The sequence below is a fragment of the Pseudophryne corroboree genome, chromosome 5 (genome assembly GCF_028390025.1).
Source record: "Pseudophryne corroboree isolate aPseCor3 chromosome 5, aPseCor3.hap2, whole genome shotgun sequence".
NCBI lineage: Eukaryota > Metazoa > Chordata > Amphibia > Anura > Myobatrachidae > Pseudophryne > Pseudophryne corroboree.
In genome coordinates, this window is record NC_086448.1 from 288,778,441 (window position 1) to 288,799,000 (window position 20,560).

The following is a 20,560-nucleotide window of genomic DNA, read 5'->3' on the forward strand; positions in this document are numbered from 1 at the left end:
CTGGACTGATTTGTTGGTACAAATGATAATCCGTTATTGAAAGCCTTCATTTCTATGTCAGACAGCGGTACATCGGATAAGTTGTAAATTAAGTTTTCTTTCTGGAGTGAGTGCCTTTTGATCCTGATGTTTTGTTTTCCCCTGCGGGTGGGTGTCCTCTAGTTCTTGATCCTCCTGCGTTGGCAGGAGAGGTCCTTAACGGGACCGCAGGGGTATCAGGAGGTCCATCGGAATCTGTCAAAGCAAATTCATGATCACTGTGGGACGTGATGGAATCGTTGCTATACATTTCCCGGCGTTTCCGCCATGTGTGCTTGGCTCTGTAATTATAAGGTCTATGATTACCTGGTTCACCCGCTGAAATCCAACGATATACCCTGTTTGATTCATAATCGTCCTTCACTGTAAGGTGCTTATTGCGCTTAAACTTAATCAACTCCTTTTTGTAATTATCACATTGGACCTGGAGCTTGCAGATTTTGTCTTGGTTCACATCCAGCATTAAAGTGTCTTTGTGCACTGTCTCATTGTGAAATCTTCTCTGGTGGCCTTAAGTTCACGGCCAGCTTCCTCCGCAACTAATAAAATAAGGTCCAAACTGCATTTGTTTAAAATGCCAATCCAGCAAACAAATGCAGTATGGATCTTATTTTATTAGTCAAAGCAAATCAAAATTCAAAGCCATGTTAATGGTTTTCTTTGACGTCAAGGGTGTTATTGTGACAGACTGGGTACCAAAATGCGCAACAGTGAATCAACATTTCTACAAGAATGTTCTAGAAACTTTGCAAGAAAGAATCAGAAGAAAAGGCCAGAGTTGTGAAAAAATGATTTCTCTTACATTCTAGTGGATACTGGGGTCTTTTACTTTAGTACCATGGGGTATAGATCGGGTCCACTGGAGCCTGGCACTTTCAAAACTTTTAGTGTGTGTATGTGTGTCCTGGCTCCTCCCCTCTATGCCCCTCCTACCAGACTCAGTTTAGAAAAATGTGCACTTCTCTGGAGCTCCAGAGATTTTAATTTTTAATTTTAATTTAGTTTATTATTTTCTGGTAGCTCTGCTTGGCAGCCAGACTACCTGCTTCGTGGGATTTAGAGGGGGGACGGAACCAACCTCCTGAGGGTTAATGGTTCGTAATCCCAGCTGACAGGACACTGAGCTCCTGAGGTTCTGATCACTCATCGTCGGTATGTGTGCCCACACAGCGCCCCACAATAGTTTGCGGGTGGATCTCCAAAGCTGTAGTAAAGTGGTCTGATAATGTTATTGACGGTTTAGACGCTCTGCCCGGGGATGAGGTTGTTACCCTGTTGCAACATATACAGGATGCTGCAAATTTTATGAGCGAGGCTATAAAGGAGTTGTGTAAGATTAATGGCCCCACTAGTGCTATGGCGGTCTCAGCGCGCAGAGCTCTGTGGTTACGTCAATGGGTGGCGGACGCCAATTCCAAAATGGGTGTAGAAAATCTTCCCCTTACAGGTGATGCCTTGTTTGGAGATGAATTGAATAAGTGGATCTCCCAAGCAACGGCGGGTAAGTCTACCTATCTGCCATGGCTGCACCACCTGCTAGTCGTTCTTACCCCGGAAGCTCCTTGCAGTCCTTTCGTGTGGCAAGGTTCAGAGGCAGGGGCCTCCACCACCTCCAGAGGATCTCGTGGTAAGTCCCATAAACCTGCATCTGCTGTCTCCCTGGACCAGACCACCGGATCCCCTGCCGCTAAACCCTCCTCTTGACGGTTGGCCCCAGCGACAAGGCGACTTTCAGGTAGGTGCTCGCCTTCAACACTTCGCCCACGTATGGGCGGAGTCCTGCCGGGATCCTTGGGTGAAGGACCTCATTTCCCATGGATACCGGCTGGAATTCCAAACACTACCTCCTCACAGGTTTTTCAAGTCAAGCTTAATAGCTTTACCCGCAGCAAAAGTTACCTTGCAAGAGGCTATTCAAAAGCTTTTGCAGACGGGGGTGGTAGTTCCTGTGCCTCCTCCGTTACGCAAGAGAGGTTTTTACTCCAATCTTTTTGTCGTTCCCAAACCAGACGGTTCGGTGCGCCCCATCTTGAACCTGAAGTCTCTCAACCTGTATCTGCGGGTGTTCAAATTCAAGATGGAGTCCATGAGGGCGGTGGTGTCCGCTCTGCAGGAGGGGGAGTTCCTGGTGTCTCTGGATGTCAAGGATGCTTACCTTCACATTCCCATGTGGCTTTCTCATCAGGCTTACCTCAGGTTTGCCATATTGGACAACCATTTCCAGTTTCAGGCCTTACCCTTCGGATCATCCACAGCTCCGAGGGTCTTCACCAAGGTCATGGTGGAGATGATGCTGCAACTGTGCATGATGGGAGTTGACATAGTTCCCTACTTGGACGATCTCCTAATAAAGGATGTGTCCAGGGAACGTATGCTACACAGCATCGGTCTGACTACTTACCTACTCACGGATCATGGGTGGATCCTAAATTTCCAGAAATCTCACCTGGAACCGACCCAACGTCTTCAGTTCCTGGGAATGATACTGGATACAGTGTCTCAAAAGGTGTTTCTTCCAATGGACAATGCCTTGGCTATCCAGGCTATGGTTCGCTTGGTCCTCAGTCTTCGCAAGATGTCTATACATCTTTGCATCCGCTTACTGGGCAAGATGGTGGCTGCTTACGAGGCAATCCAATATGGCAGATTCCATGCCCGCCCATTTCAACTGGATCTACTGGACAAATGGTCTGGTTCTCACCTTCACATGCATCGGGAAGTGACCTTGTCTCCGAAAGCCCAGATTTCTCTATTATGATGGCTACAAGTGCCTCACCTGGTAGAGGGCAGGAGTTTCAATATCCACTCGTGGATTCTACTGACCACGGATGCCAGCCACCGGGGTTGGGTGGCTGTGGCCCAAGGTGTCCAGTTCCAGGGGATATGGTCAAGACAGGAATCGGCTCTGCCGATAAACATCCTGGAACTCAGGGCAATTTACAATGCCCTTCTGCAGGCTTCTCATCTCCTGACGGATCGGGCGATCCAGGTTCAGTCGGACAACGCCATGGCAGTGGCATACATAAACCGACAAGGGGGAACAAGAAGCAGAGCGGCGATGCAAGAGATGTCAAGAATCCTGCTCTGGGCGGAGGCCAACACAATGGCCATTTCCGCCATATTCATTCCAGGGGTGGACAACTGGAAAGCGTACTTCCTCAGCAGACACGACCTCCATCCGGGGAATGAGGCCTACATCCCCAGGTGTTTCAACGGATAATTCACCGGTGGGGCTGTCCACAGATAGATCTGATAGCTTCTCGTCTCAACAAGAAGCTATGCCGTTACTGTTCCAGAATGAGGGATCCGCGGGCTGTAGCAGTGGATGTGCTGACGACACCGTGGATGTTCCAGTTTGTATACCTGTTCCCTCCGCTGCCGCTGATTCCAAGGGTGCTAAAAAGGCGAAGAAGGTAAAGCGTTCAGGCAATTCTAATTGCCCAGGATAGGCCTCGACGGACGTGGTTTGAACCCTTACATAGGGTGGAGTTGAAATTTCTCACCTGGAAGACGGTGATGTTATTGGCTTTAGCGTCTGCCAGGCGGGTCTCGGAATTAGGGGCCTTAACCTGTAAGAGCCCTTATTTGATTTTTCATGAAGACAGGGCGGAACTGAGGACCCGTCCTCAATTATTGCCTAAGGTGGTGTCTGCTTTTCATGTGAATCAGCCTATTGTGGTTCCGGCGTTATCTGACGCTTCCGTTGCCCCTGAGACCTTGGATGTGGTCAGGGTTCTGAAGATTTATGTCAAAAGGACGGCCCGTCATCGGAAATCTGACTCACTGTTTGTCCTTTATGATGCCTCCAAGATTGGTCGGCCTGCTTCTAAGCAATCTATTGCTCCCTGGCTTAGGTTGACCATTCAACAGGCCTATACGTCGGCGGCTCTGCCCTTGCCGATGTCCATTCAGGCCCACTTGACAAGGTCGGTGGGGTCATCCTGGGTGGCTGCCCGGGGTATGTCGGCCCTACAGTTGTGCTGAGCTGCTACTTGGTCTGGTTCGAACACTTTTGTGAAATTCTATAGGTTCTAAACCTTGGCCAAGGAGTTTGGTCAGGGGGTTTTGCAGGGGTCTCAGCACTCTCCACCCGTTTGGGAGCTTTGGGACTTCCCCATGGTACTAAGTACAAGACCCCAGTATCCACTAGGACGTAAGAGAAAATAGGAATTTAATACCTACCGGTAATTCATTTTCTCCTAGTCCGTAGTGGATACTGGGCGCTTGCCTCAGTGCTTCGTTCCTGCTCACCTGTGTAAGTATTTGGTTGGAGCGACGTTGCGGTCCCATTATGTTGTTGGGATAGCCGTGCTATCCAGGTCAGGTTAGGGTTGCTATCCTCTGTTCTGGTTAGCGCATTCCTTTAGTTTATGGTTGTGTGTTGACTTATTGCCGTCTCCTCAGGCGCAGTTTTCCTAGACTGAGTCTGGTAGGAGGGGCATAGAGGGGAGGAGCCGGCACACAGATACCCACACTAAAAGTTTTAAAGTGCCAGGCTCCAGTGGATCCGATCTATACCCCATGGTACTAAAGTACAAGACCCCAGTATCCACTACGAACTAGGAGAAAAGGAATTACCAGTAGGTTTTAAATTCCTATTATCATCCTCCATCAGAACAATGCATCAGCCCAAATAACTATCTCTCCCTGAAGCAGTTTTTGGTCTAGAAACAGATTCCAGTGCTAGAAAACCCTCCATACTTGCCAGACCTAGCACCGTGTGACTTTTTTTCTTTTCCCTAAAGTCAAATTTGTGCTTAAAGGAACCTGTTTTGCATCAGTACTGAGGTAAAGAAGAAAACAATGGAGGTGTTGAGTCAGCTGACAGATTATGAGCTACAGCACAGCTATGACAAATGTAAAAAAAAAGAATGCGGTGGTGTGTGGATGTGGAAGGGGAGTACACAAAAGGGGAACAGATTTAAAATGTACTTAATATAATTAAATGTAAATTATAGTATCAGTCTCATTATTTAATAGCCAAACCTTGTATGCCACTGGTATATGGAGGTCTTAGGCTTGCTACATAACCTTGCAGCAATTTGTTTCCTTAATTGCAAGAACACTGTACTCAGTACATATAAATTAAAAGCCTGAACAACAGTATCCTCTAGTGGATCATTTTCACATTTACTCTAACCCTACACATGATGTATAAATACGGTGTGGTAGGCTAAAAGCACTATGTATTTATAATACAGTAAGCTTGTTATATTAAAGTAGCATTCCAACAATGTACTCAAGTACTGTACCAGACCACAGAGAACACAGGACAAAATGTATTAAGCCTTAAAAAGTGATGAAGTGGAGACAGAGTGATAAATGACCAGCCAATCGGCTTCCTAACTGCCATGTAACGGGCTGTGGCCCAGATTCATCAAGCCTTGGAAAGTGATAAATTGCACGGTGATAAAGTACCAACCAATCAGCTCCCAACTGTCATTTTTGAAAACACAGCCTGTACCAAGGCAGTTAGGAGCTGGTTGGTTGGTACTTAGGGGTCTATTTACTAAGCCTTGGATAGATATAAAGAGGATGGAAATAAAGTACCAGCCAATCAACTCCTAACTGTCATTTCTCTATCGTCCTAAGTGGATGCTGGGGTTCCTGAAAGGACCATGGGGAATAGCGGCTCCGCAGGAGACAGGGCACAAAAGTAAAGCTTTTACAGGTCAGGTGGTGTGTACTGGCTCCTCCCCCTATGACCCTCCTCCAGACTCCAGTTAGATTTTTGTGCCCGGCCGAGAAGGGTGCAATTCTAGGTGGCTCTCATAAAGAGCTGCTTAGAGAGTTTAGCTTAGGTTTTTTATTTTACAGTGATTCCTGCTGGCAACAGGATCACTGCAACGAGGGACAGAGGGGAGAAGAAGTGAACTCACCTGCGTGCAGGATGGATTGGCTTCTTGGCTACTGGACATGAAGCTCCAGAGGGACGATCACAGGTACAGCCTGGATGGTCACCGGAGCCACGCCGCCGGCCCCCTCACAGATGCTGAAGCAAGAAGAGGTCCAGAATCGGCGGCTGAAGACTCCTGCAGTCTTCTTAAGGTAGCGCACAGCACTGCAGCTGTGCGCCATTTTCCTCTCAGCACACTTCACACGGCAGTCACTGAGGGTGCAGGGCGCTGGGGGGGGGCGCCCTGGGAGGCAAATGTAAACCTTTAAAAAGGCTAAAAATACCTCACATATAGCCCCAGAGGCTATATGGAGATATTTACCCCTGCCTAAATGTACTAAATAGCGGGAGACGAGCCCGCCGGAAAAGGGGCGGGGCCTATCTCCTCAGCACACGGCGCCATTTTCTGTCACAGCTCCGCTGGTCAGGAAGGCTCCCAGGTCTCTCCCCTGCACTGCACTACAGAAACAGGGTATAACAGAGAGGGGGGGCAAAATAAATGGCAATATATTAATATAAAAGCAGCTATAAGGGAGCACTTAATCATAAGGCTATCCCTGTCATATATAGCGCTTTTTGGTGTGTGCTGGCAGACTCTCCCTCTGTCTCCCCAAAGGGCTAGTGGGTCCTGTCTTCGTATAGAGCATTCCCTGTGTGTCTGCTGTGTGTCGGTACGTGTGTGTCGACATGTATGAGGACGTTATTGGTGTGGAGGCGGAGCAATTGCCAAATATGAGGATGTCACCTTCTAGGGGGTCGACACCAGAATGGATGCCTTTATTTGTGGAATTACGGGATAGCGTCAACTCGCTTAAGCAGTCGTTTGCCGACATGAGGCGGCCGGACACTCACTTAGTGCCTGTCCAGGCGCCTCAAACACCGTCAGGGGCTGTAAAACGCCCCTTGCCTCAGTCGGTCGACACAGACCCAGACACAGGCACTGATTCCGGTAGTGAAGGTGACGAATCAACCGTATTTTCCAAAAGGGCCACACGTTATATGATTTTGGCAATAAAGGAGATGTTACATTTAGCTGATACTACAGGTACCACTAAACAGGGTATTATGTGGGGTGTGAAAAAACTACCAGTAGTTTTTACCGAATCAGAAGAATTAAATGACTCAAACCCAGCCTGTGACATGGCAGTTAGGTGGTGATTGGCTGGTACTTTTTCTCCATCCACTTGATCTACATCCAAGGCTTAGTAGATAGGTCCCTTAATCACCATGCAATTGATCACTCTCCAAAGCTTGTTAAATCTGGGCCTGTGTTTGAAAAATGACAGTTAGGAGTTGGCTGGTTGGTCATTAATCACTCTCTATCTGTCTCCACTCCATACATTTGGGCCACAGTATTGTACAAGCCAATGAAATATTATGTATATTATATAATATGCTGTACTGTCTTTTTATTACCACAGCTCATGTCAAAAGTAATAACCATATGTTGTCCATAATAGCATTAGGGCTACAAAACCAATTAGATGGTCCATGACAATAATACATTCCTCTCTAAAATGTATGAGCATGCTCATTGAGTCTCCACAAATATTTCCTTGCTCTTACCCTTAGCTGGGGCATTTAGAGGATTTAACCAATACCATAATGTGCTTATGATATCCTAATAATTTAAAGCAGATCTATGGTACATTTTTGTCCACAATGTCTATCTTGCTTGATGCTGGTAGTTTGCATGATTTGGAACTATAAAGCTAAATAGAGTATGTTAGGTTATTGCTCAGGAGGCTCTGCTGAACCTGACCGTAATTAATTGTAATTATTACGTTTATTTTCATCCATGCAGACGTGCAAAGGTGGTGAGGGTCATTGGCTTGTTGGCTGCACACACCACAGAACTTAAGGAGAACGTGCCTGTCATAGAGGTAAGTTATACTTAAAGGTTTAGGAAGACAATAGTTTTTCTGCTAAAATAAGTACTAGTGAGGTCAAATCGGAACCCTGCTGACTGTACGATGCTTAATTCATATAATGCCTGCAACTGTTACTGTGCAACTTACATAATTGCTGTGTGGAAACAAAATTTAGATTTTTGTGGGGAGTATTAATCAGCGTATTTATTATCTGGGACCTAGGGGTCTATTTACTAAGCTTTGGAGATAGATAAAGTGGAAAGAGATATGCAGAGTACTCAACAGAATGATGTGTACCCAGACGATCAGACTGGCGACGAGACCCTACATTGTGCAGTGTGTACACACTTGCACGATACAAAGGACGCTGCCACACTGTAGGATGCCATGCTGCATTCGGCAACGTGGCATTGTACACAATACACCATGCTGCGCGGCCAAATGGAAGATAACGCATGCGACCTGAGGGAGAGCACAATTGGGCATACACACTTATTGCCCAATTTGTTGTTCCAGTTTGCCCGGAAACTACAAATTGGGTCGATATCATTTAAGTGTGTTCCCACCCATAAAGTAACAGCCAATCAACTCCTTACTGCCATGTTACAGGCTTTGTTTGAAAAATGACAGTTCCGAGCAAATTGGTTGGTGCTTTATCTTTCTCCAAGGCTTAGTAAATAGACCCCTACTGACATAATTGACTATGTGGCACAAAGTGATATCACTTATTCCTACATATCTGTCCACATATACCTATCCTCATGTCACTCCAAATAGCTCCGTTTGGTTCATGATGGACTTGGCTCTGCCATACAACTTTTTCTTAAAATATGTGCCTTAATCTGCTACTTTCTACCAATTCTTCTGCCACAAGAATACTAATCCTAAATACTTAGTGTCAGGCTCCGGAGCCTAACCTCCGGCGGGTGCTCCCGGGGGTTGCCGTCCCTCTGGTTGGTGCGGCTGCAGCGGCAGGGAGCTGCTGGTGGCGGGTCCTCCTGGATGGATGTACGGCTGCTGGGGGCTGGAGGTCTGGAGTGCCGGGTGCTGCGGCGGGGATCGCTGCGGTAAGGTCCTTTAGTGGTGACACAGTACAGTGTGTCAGAGACAGAAGCTGGCTAGAGCTGTGTGCTAACAGCTGAGTATGTCTCCTGTGCTGGGGGCAGCCATGTTGGAGACCAGAGTATTACCAATGAAGTTCCCATTCTGTGTCAAGCCAATCCTGCGTGTTCTCCCCTTACAAAAGGGGGCTGGCTCAGAGGGAGAGTGCCAGTGCTTCAAGTTACCTCCTTGTGAAAGGTTCTCCAGCTCTGTGCTCCCAGGTTACTTCTGGTGCCCTGGTCCTGGTTGCTCTCATCTATCGGTTACCTAAACGCTGCTGCAGTCCTGCTGTCTAAGTCTGTCGCCACTCGTGGAAGCGCTCACGGGGTCCCAGGTCGTAGAGGAGCTCCAGGTGCTAATGGACGGTTCTCGCAGACGTCCTAATTTCTTCAAAGTCCAAGTTCTTCAGCCTCGTCGTTCAATCACAAATCACAGTCTTCATCTATTCAAAGTCCAAGGTCTTCAGCCTCATCTTTTAATCATAAAACACAGTCTTCAGTTCTTTTTTACCGGAGTTCTTCAGCTTCACTCTTCAAGTTATTTAACCATAGACTCTAATTCTTCCAGTTTCTTCAATTGCTCCAATATTCGTGTACAGCCTGTTATTCATTAAAACTACAGTTATCTTCCTACGGAGTCCTCCTTTTCTTTACGTCCTCCGGCCAACGTTAACACTAAGTTTGGCCTCCACGCCATGCGGAGGAATTACATTCAGCCACCTCGTTTACTCTACTCTCCTCACAGGTAGCTGTCCCTTCAACCAAAACTCGGTTGTCGGAACCTTAACTTACGGCGAGCGTGACACTTAGTACACAATTATACCCCTTTCACACCGAACAAATAACCCGGTATCGACCCGGCATATTGCCGGGTCGACACGGGTCAGCGTGCGGTGTGAAAAGGGCATAGCCGAAATCGCGGGTCGCCTGACCTGGCAATTCAACCTGGGAATAAAGCAGTATTATACCCGGGTTGAACACCGGGTCAGTGGCTGCGCAAACGTGCTCCCGGGTCGATGCGTCCCGGGACCCGTTTACTACAGCAGGGAGAGGCGGCGCGTAGATGATCTCATCTCCCAGTGGCTCCGCCCCCCGCTGCTATGGTAACCCGCCCGGCATATTGCCGGGTCGGGGAAGCCTGCAGCAGCGACCAATGCCGGATCCCACCCTGGAAGGACCCGTTTCCAATTCCCGGGTGGGATCCGGCATTGGCAGTGTGAAAGGGGTATAAGCGAATTAAGAGCCTGAGATGGATGCAGCTTCTGTGTGAAAATATGCTAATGCCTCAGGAGGCATCTAACGGCAAAAGTTGCCCACTGTAGGCATTGTAGAAAAGAGTGCTGTGTCCAAAGAAACAGCGGTGCATCACCATTGTGGCTATTGGTTGCAGCATCAGCCATCTTAGTAACCTCCTCACCTATGCTGCCAAGGCCAGTAAATCTGCATCAGAAGATGACACTAACCTTGGCACTACAACAAAACGGAGGCCACTCACCTCCCTTTTGGAAAACTGTCCCTGTTGCTGCCCCCTCCCTGCCAATGTCAATCATGCTCAGGGGGCACTGCGAGGAGCTCACACTCTAAGATCTACACTAGTTCAGTGCAGATCCTGCACATGGATCACTGCATTTACATGCATCTCTGAATCCTAAAACACAAAATTTAGCAAAAAGTTCACAATCCAGGTAAAAAGGCAAAATATGAGTTCCTATACGAGTGACTTGCACCATTCATCATTATGAGTAATCTGATACTTTATATCCATTCCTATGTGACAAATGCCAATCCTGCATACTTAGGGCTTGAATCAGAGATTTGTGTTAACCTGATGATTTACGTACTTCTCCAATGTTAGGACGTTTGCACATGTGCAGAATGAGTCTTGCTCAGTCACACGCACTGCCCCATGGGCCACAGCTTGGGGGCGGGTGGTAGTTAGAGCTGAGCAGCATTCCCAAATATGGAGGCCTGTTGCCCAGGTTTTCTGGGAGTGGCGAGGCCAAGGTCTAAAGACTCAGCTGCTGTATGAACTGCATCCGTCTCTGAATCAGGCTGTTAGTACACCATCAGCTACTTAGTACAGTATTAGGGATTGCACTATAATTCTACATTCTACATGTTACCTTCTATTGCACAGGACTATGGTGTGTTTCTACAGTGCATTGCTGTTACTAATCTGGCACATTATCATGCATGCACTAGCAGTATTTACTTTATACCTTTGTCAAGGGGCTCAGCCCATGCACTTTCTAATGGCCAGCCAAGCCTCTGTGGGGACTGGCCACACCCCTATACATGGGCCTCTACCACTGCATTTCCCCAGTGGGCCTTTTATGCCCCAGTCTAACACTGTTGCTACCAGTTGCAGAGAAAAAGTTGACAGGTGTTTCATATCATATGGTGCAAAAAGCATAGGTGTAAGAGGACGCATCTGTAGTGAATTTCTGAGCTCCATCTCTGGAAATGGCTGGCTGTGTAGGCAATGCTCATGCTTTAAATCGCTGAGCTGCTAGTATTTATATGACATAAGGGTTGGCTGAATGTGGTAATGTCATTACATTTATATATACATAAATATGTCTTATGATGAGTTCATCTTAACTGTTCTTGGAAATATCAGTTCATATCTGTAGTGCATATACAGCTTTGTAGTCATTTGTGACAAGGTGGGTGATACAATTTGAGTCAGATCATTACAAATGCAAAAATAAAAACCTGTTTGGAATCCTGTTTAAGTATTGTAGTATTTACAAGGTGCTGGATATGTTACTGATCTTGTAGACGACTAATATATTAGTTTAATGCTGGGAGTGGTTTCATCTCAATTTAAAATATGACGCTTCGATAATGACACCATTATTATGACACGGGGATTATAACTCTGTTATTATCATACTGGATGGTTAATTTGGGGAGATTTGGCATTTCACATTGAGTTTCTATTTATGGAACTATGGGGCATATGTATTAACCTGGAGAAGGCATAAGGAAGTGATAAACCAGTGATATGTGCAAGGTGATAAAGGCACCAGCCAATCAGATCCTAACTATTAATTTACATATTGGAGCTGATTGGCTGGTGCCTATATCACTGGTTTATCACTTCCTTATGCCTTCTCCAGGTTAATATATCTGCCCCAATGTTCTTTATGCGTGGCTTTTTACTGGTGGTATAAGGGTATATTCAATTAGGGTCAAAAGCTGCCGTCTGTCGAAAAGACGGCAGTTTTCGACTTTTTAAGGTCGAATCGTGATTCAATCCCAGCTGTTTTTATTCGACAAGTCGAAGAATTCGAGTTGTTGAATAGTACGTGAATCGGTGGTATAGCTGCCGATTCACGTACTTTTGAGGGAAACGGGGCCAAGTTCAACATGATTTGGCCCCATTTCCGACCATCTCAGTCCGACATAAAAAAATGGACGCTGTGTGAGCGGCGGCTGTGATGTGGGGACGGGGAGCGGAGGGGCGTGAGGCAGAGAGATGGGGGGGGGAGGGAGACGGGGGAGAGCCGCGGGCAGACTGGGGAGAGTAGCGCTACAGCAGTGGCTATATAGCCGCTGCTGTAGCACTGCTCTCCCCAGTCTGCCCGCGGCTCTCCCTCGTCTAGCTCCTGCATCTCATTTCGACTTTTTAAAAAGTCGAATTGAGATGACATTGAATAGCCCAAATCGGATCCATTCGAACAAATGAATGTCGGAATTGATCCGACTTCAATTGAATATACCCCTAAGACTCCTTGAGTCAGTAAATAGTAGTCATGTCATTTATAATTTGTCTCCTTTTTATCTGCAAAAAAAACCATGTTTGACATCGTATTAAGAATACACAGGCGAATTGCTGTAAGATTATGGACCTGAGTTAGGAGTAAAGCTAAAATTAACAAGTAACTGTTACTGAACATCCATGGTGCAATGCAAGGGGAGCAAATACACTGCCCCTCTCATATCTAAATCTCTTTGCACATTATAGGGTATATTTACTAAAGTGCAGATTTTTAGAGGTGGAGATGTTGCCCATGGCAACTAATCAGATTCTAGCTATTATTTATAGAAGGTGTTAGATAAAGTAGAATCTGGTTACTATGGGCAACATCTCCGCTTCTAAAAACTTGCGATTTAGTTAATATACCCCCTATAAATCTGCCCAACCTGCAGTTCAGCATGGTTTTACTAGGGTGCAGCTATACCCATTTTACACCAAGCTTTTCACCCAGGTTATTGCCAGGTTAACCCAGGTTGTTGCTCTGTGTAAAAGGGTTAACCTGGGTCCGGTGACCTGAGAATCCAACCCAGGTAGATTGCAGGGTTGCTCCCGAGAAGGAACCGGGTTAGGTTGCAGTGTGAACGGGTAACCCGGGTCATTCTACCTTGGCCTAGTTCACAGCATTGGGAGAGACGCATTTCCAAGCACTGAAAGTGCACCTGTGTGCAGTGTTAACGATGCCGACTCAGGAATAACCCAGATTGGCACCTCAGTGTGAAAAGGATTTGACCCGGTTTGGAACGGTGTCTTGGAGTCACTATGCTGATTAGTCTGTCTTTGTTACCCCCCCAAAAAATCACAAATAGTCAAGTTATCAAGAAGTAAAAATATCAGCTGTGGTGTAATAACTAAAGACAGTCTTTTTCTTTAGCCTGTTTAATGTGGATATCGAGATAAATTACTCTTCTGTTTTCCATATGTGGCAAGAGGACACTATTACCGCTTTCAGACATGTGACCCGGGAATTTGCCGGGTCTGGCTAGCCGGCAAATTCGCCGGTATGAACTCTGTGACCCTGGTCGGGAGCATGCACACATACAGATGTCCTTGGTTGGTTTTGTGTCCATGTGCAAAAACATGGGATTTCCATGTATGTGTTGAAGAGGTATATGTGACTTATCACTTGCTGCCAAGAGGCAAACACAACTGACGAGAGTATTTTCCGCTTTCAATTTATGTGTCCCATAGTAGCTATTGTCTGGTGATCAGTAGACAATTTTGCCCTGCACAATGGAAAACACAGGCAGGGGGGTACTGTGTGCCCTACCACACCTATTTTCTCTGACGTCCTAGTGGATGCTGGGAACTCCGAAAGGACCATGGGGAATAGCGGGCTCCGAAGGAGGCTGGGCACTCTAGAAAGATTTATGACTACCTGGTGTGCACTGGCTCCTCCCACTATGACCCTCCTCCAAGCCTCAGTTAGATCTTGTGCCCGGCCGAGGTTGGATGCACACTAGGGGCTCTCCTGAGCCCTTAGAAAGAAAGTATAGATTTAGGTTTTTTATTTTCAGTGAGACCTGCTGGCAACAGGCTCACTGCAGCGAGGGACTAAGGGGAGAAGAAGCGAACTCGCCTGCTTGCAGCCGGATTGGGCTTCTTAGGCTACTGGACACCATTAACGCCAGAGGGATCGACCGCAGGCCCAGTCCTTGGTGTTCGGTCCCGGAGCCGCGCCGCCGTCCCCCTTACAGAGCCAGAAGCAAGAAGAGGTCCGGAAAAACGGCGGCAGAAGACATCAGTCTTCACCAAGGTAGCGCACAGCACTGCAGCTGTGTGCCATTGCTCCTCATACACACTTCACACTCCGGTCACTGAGGGTGCAGGGCGCTTGGGGGGGGCGCCCTGAGCAGCAATAAAAACACCTTGGCTGGCAAAAATACCACAATATATAGCCCCAGAGGCTATATATGTGGTAAATACCCCTGCCAGAAGCCAGAAAAAAGCGGGAGAATAGGCCGCGGAAAAGGGGCGGAGCTATCTCCCTCAGACACACTGGCGCCATTTTCTCTTCACAGTGCAGCTGGAAGAAAACTCCCCAGGCTCTCCCCTGTAGTTTTCAGGCTCAAAGGGTTAAAAAGAGAGGGGGGGGCACTAAATTTTGGCGCAATATTGTATATACAAGCAGCTATGGGGGAAAATTCACTCAGTTATAGTGTTAATCCCCACATTATATAGCGCTCTGGTGTGTGCTGGCATACTCTCTCTCTGTCTCCCCAAAGGGCTTTGTGGGGTCCTGTCCTCAGTCAGAGCATTCCCTGTGTGTGTGCGGTGTGTCGGTACAGCTGTGTCGACATGTTTGAGGAGGAGGCTTATATAGTGACGGAGCAGATGCCGATAAATGTGATGTCGCCCCCTGTGGGGCCGACACCAGAGTGGATGGTTAGGTAAAAGGTATTAACCGACAGTGTCAACTCCTTACATAAAAGGGTGGATGACGTAACAGCTGTGGGACAGCCGGCTTCTCAGCCCGTGCCTGCCCAGGCGTCTCAAAGGCCATCAGGGGCTCAAAAACGCCCGCTCATTCAGATGGCAGACACAGATGTCGACACGGAGTCTGACTCCAGTGTCGACAAGGTTGAGACATATACACAATCCACTAGGAACATCCGTGACTTGATCCTGGCAATAAAAAATGTGTTACACATTTCTGACATTAACCTCTAAAAATGGGTTTTTATGTTTGGGGAGAAAAAGCAGGCAGTGTTTTGTTCCCCCATCAGATGAATGAATGAAGTGTGTGAAAAGCGTGGGTTCCCCCTGATAAGAAACTGGTAATTTCTAAAAAGTTACTGATGGCGTACCCTTTCCCGCCAGAGGATAAGTTACGCTGGGAGATATCCCCTAGGGTGGATAAGGCGCTCACACGGTTGTCAAAATAGGTGGCACTGCCGTTTTAGGAACGGCCACTTTGAAGGTACCTGTTGATAAAAAGCAGGAGGCTATCCTGAAGTCTGTATTTACACACTCAGGTACTAGACTGAAACCTGCAGAGCGTGCTGCTGCAGCGTGGTCGGTGACCCTGTCAAACATACTAGTTTGCTAACATGAGAACATATTAAAGACGTCGTCTTATATATGAGGGATGCACAGAGGGATATTTTGCCGGCTGGCATCCAAAATGAATGTAATGTCCATTCTGTCAGGAGGGTATTAGAGACCTGTCACTGGACAGGTGATGCTGACCTTAAAAGGCGCATAGAGATTCTGCCTTATAAGGGTGAGGAATTATTTGGGGATGGTCTCTGGGACCTCGTATCCGCAGCAACAGCTGGGAAGAAATATTTTTACCTCAGTTTTCCTCACAGACTAAGAAAGCACTGTATTATCAGGTACAGTCCTTTCGGCTTCAGAAAAGCAAGCGGGTCAAAGGCGCTTCCTTTCTGTACAGAGACAAGGGAAGAGGGAAAAAGCTGCACCAGTCAGCCTGTTCCCAGAATCATAATTCTTCTCTCGCTTCCTCTGAGTCCACAGCATGACGCGGGGGCTCCACAGGTGTAGCCAGGTACGGTGGGGGGCCGTCTCAAAAATTTCAGCGATCAGTGGGCTCGCTCACAGGTGGATCCCTGTTTCATTCAAGTAGTATTTCAGGGGTACAAGCTGGAATTCGAGATGTCTTCCCCCCGCCGTTTCCTCAAATATGCCTTGCCGACAACTCCCTCAGGCAGGGAGGCTGTGCTAGAGGCAATTAATAAGCTGTATTCCCAGCAGGTAATACTTAAGGTGCCCCTACTTCAACAAGGACGGGGTTACTATTCCACACGGTTTGGGGTACCGAAACCGCATGGTTCGGTGTGACCCTTCTTTATATTTAAAATCCTTGAACACATGCATAAAAAATTCAAGTTCAAGATGGAATCGCTCAGGGCGGTTATTGCAAGCCTGGACGAGGGGGATTACATGGTATCCCGGGACATCAAGGATGCTTACCTGCATGTCCCTATTTACTATCCTCGCCAGGAGTACCTCAGATTTGTGGTACAGGATTACCATTACCAAGTCCAGACTCTGCCGTTTGGACTGTACATGGCACCGAGGGTGTTACCAAGGTAATGGCCGGAATGATGGTACTCCTTCGAAAAAGGGGAGTTTTAATTATCCCGTACTTGGACAATCTCCTTATAAGGGCGAGGTCCAAGGAGCAGTTGCTAGTCGGGGTAGCACTATTTTGGAAAGTGCTACAACAGCACGGTTGGATTCTAAACAGTCCAGAGTCACAGCTGGTTCCTACGACACGTCTACTGTTCCTGGGGATGGTTCTGGACTGATAAAGCTAAATATTTATCTTATATAACACCCTTTATGAGGCCTAAGAACACTGTACGCTATTCACGTATGGAGTACCGTACGGGTACGCACGTTGCGTAACAATCGCTTAGCCGTAGTCGAGACGCTCAAGCGTCACGTTCGCTCACGGCCAAGAGATCACAGGCAGGCACGCTATTGGCTGCCGACTAACGTAATGATTCGCTATAGCGTAGCGGACGCTCGGGACCACGAGGAGATCACCAGCGGCGCTGACGCTCACAATGTTAAACCTTTATATCTAAACCATAAACAATGTATTATGCAGCAAAACCTTAGTGTAATGATAGAGTGTAGATGCAACCTTGTGTAGCCTGATTATCTTAAAAGCTGTTCGAGCGTCACCGACGCTCTGAAAATACTTAACCCTATGAGAAATACACAGATACCTGGGCTTAGGGTCCAACGCCTTATATATATATTATGAATGTTATACTTGCAAAAGAATTAATACAATACAAGTCATACACTACAATATAACATAGACTAACTAACCAGATAACTACACAGGAAATACAATACAATACTATTACGTTTAAGAGAATACGAGAGAAAGAGGAGAGAGAGAGAGAGAGATATATGGAGAGATATGGCTCAGAATAACAAGGAAGACAATATGATTGCGGAGAAAAACTTACGCACAAAGGGGAACGATCGCATGCGCCTCTGGACATCCAGCTCCCGATTATCAGCAATGAGAACCGTTGAAGAGTGAGCTGGATGTGATCGGCTTGTCTATTTATGCCCCACACACAATACAATTCAATGGTCCCTACAATCTCATTGTTCATTGGACACAGGAATTCCTCCTCGCATTATAACAAAAGGTCATAGGTTGATTCATACAGGTGGGCTGTGACAATTTCCAACTGCTCAGGTGGGTGGGAAACTAGGTTTCCCGCCGCATGGATAAGTAAGTGCAAATAATAGTAAATGGACATAAACTTCTTATGTCCATAACTATTCGCACGAGCGATTAATTCGCTTCAAACCAACACCGGAATATTGCTAATTAAATACTCTTCCGATGGATACTAAACACCACTGTATTACTCCTGTCTGACCCTTCGTATCAAACAAAGAGGGATTTCTCCGTACATGAACATTCTATATTAACCAAACTTTCAGAATCTATCAAAGGGACCATGATCTATAAAATACATTATATGGTGAAAATATGTAACGAAAGAGTCGCCCGCTAGACGCATACAATCTCTACCGTAAATGCGCATACCGTGCGCCTGCGGGTGCCCGCAACAGCGAGTATGCGCACGCACGGGAGAGCGCACGCATGCGCAGCAGGGACACATGTGAGGTGCAAATATGGCAGTGTGCATAGTGATATTTTTCTGACTTTGACAGTCCACCCTTTGGCAGTCAACAATAACTGCCACTTCCTAAAACATTTCAAAACGAGAAAAATATATGTCAGGGGTTAATACATTTCCATGGTTGGGTAAGGGAGGAGAGAGGAGAAGGTGTGAAGAGGGTATGACCTAGTGAGATAGCAGAAGCATGTGTGTATGAATCCGTGTTTGGGGGTAATGTATCATCGTGCCGTACGTGTTTTAAATCAAGCTTCGAGGTATTGCGAAGTATACATTTGAATTCCTTCTTATCCCGTGGTACGGGTCTGTGGATGGGCTGTCAAACTTTACCGAGCTCTTTTTGGATTTTGGTTGCAACAAAATGGGGAGCACATTTTAGTTGATGATACATGAATGGGGGAATATGTGATTGCTGATATCTGTGCCTGTATTCCCTATCGACTATGTGTGTAATTACCTGAAGGTTGTAGAGATGAAAAAAAAAGACACAATTACGGTAAATGCAGTGGTATTCTATGTCAGGTTAATGAACATTTGTCGGTTGAAGTCTTGTTCGGTGTCTGTTGAATGCAGTCTTCTTTGTGCTTTTGCCAAAAGGCGTGTGGGCAAAAAGCTTTGTCAATGTCCATAGGCTTACAAAAGTGTTGGGCTAGCGTAATTTTAAAATTTCTAGGGAAACTGGGGGTCTATGGCATTGTTCATCAAATATCTGTGTATAAGTTTGTCAAAACTTCTTCTTTAATCCATCCGTTGTCTGTATACAGGATCATCAAATTCCTCGTCAAAAGTGGGTCTTTTTACCTTGGAAAAACCAGAAAAACAGGTGAAAGAAACGGACCGTAGAAATCGCATTTTCATCACATCATTGTTTCTACATTTGGGTCATAAATCAAATCCATTGGAATTACAATTTCCTCACTCCTTAAACTCATTACCCTGGTACGACGTTTGCACTTCATTAAAGCCTGACCGCATCTAAATATCAAGCCAATGGCTATGACAACACCTAAGATACATAGGAGAAACTTCCCTACATCCATTATGACTCCTTGAGCCCATTCTCCTAAACCAGAGAACCAATTTCGCGGGTTCAACCATGACACCCAACCAGTCAGCTCATTACCTACAGCAGCAAGAGTGAGATTGTGTCTCCTGCGAAATTCCCACTTCAATTGGAGAATATCGTCCATCTTTTGGTCTATGACCTCGACCGGGTCCTCGGTACTATTCGTTATATATGTGCAGCATTTCACGCCGTACTGCGTTGCCAGTGTGACGCAATATCCGCCTGTCACTGCTGTGAGATAATTAAGAACCATTCTATGCTGGACCAGTTCTGTTTTATAAGCTTGAAGTTCTCTTCCAGTATACCTAAACGTGTCATCATACATTTCTGTGATATTGTCTAACAAATTTGCGAGCGCAGATATGTATTTATAATTCAACACTCCTCTGGCGGTGCGAGTGAAATCTAACGCGATTAGAAACTGAATCCCGGTGGATTCATGGATCATGTCAGAGGCCGGATGCTCTGTTTTTTTCTATCAGGTGCCGTTTAACTACGTGCTCGTAGTGGGTATGAGTATAAGGAGCTTGGGCAACACGGTGAATATCTTTCATTTTGGCATGTGATACAGTCATTACCTCAGGCAGTACTTTTCCAATATAACACAATCCTTCAGAGTTTGGGGCAAGCCACTTATACGCCTTCCTCCCGCATATGAAATATGCATCATCGGGGAGAACATATGGGACGGAGTAGGACATAACCATATTACACATCTTCCATGTGAAATCTCCTAACCCTAATGCTCCCATCTGTTTAGTACACGTATCAGTTTGTACGATATGTGCGCAGTATCCTGGTGATACCTCTCCAACTCTAGTAATCCTACTTCCTAGGGTATACCTATATCGGAAAGATTTTTCTCTACTGGCTATGTGGCGTATAAGTTCTGTATCTGTCGGCATTCTATCTGCTCTATATGAAAAGGTCATGGTTTGGTTACTCCATGACACTTCCCAATTTCCCGGCTTTCGGGGATTGGAGATGTTAAAACATATTAGGGATCTATCCACATGATATTGGTGGAGCTTCAAACTAGGAGGACTGGAGATATTAAACCTCCTGTCCACCGGTCTCCCACCCTTTAGCTCAAGTACCTCCCCTATCGTTAAAGGAAATGGTACTAGTCCTGATTTGCTATGACCTTGAGGTACTTGAGAGCATACCCAACAATCTGTTTGATTTAACACAC

The 20,560-nt window shown here is 46.4% G+C and overlaps 1 protein-coding gene across 4 annotated transcripts in view; it reads left to right on the forward strand.

Moving 5' to 3' along the window:
* ULK4 (unc-51 like kinase 4) overlaps positions 1-20,560 on the forward strand; it is a 1,561,547-nt gene that overhangs the window by 235,945 nt on the left and 1,305,042 nt on the right. For all 4 annotated transcript variants that reach the window (XM_063922404.1, XM_063922401.1, XM_063922403.1 and 1 more), the window contains one exon: positions 7,740-7,818. In XM_063922404.1, coding sequence (XP_063778474.1) covers positions 7,740-7,818 — 79 coding nt within the window. The remainder of the gene's footprint in view (positions 1-7,739; positions 7,819-20,560) is intronic.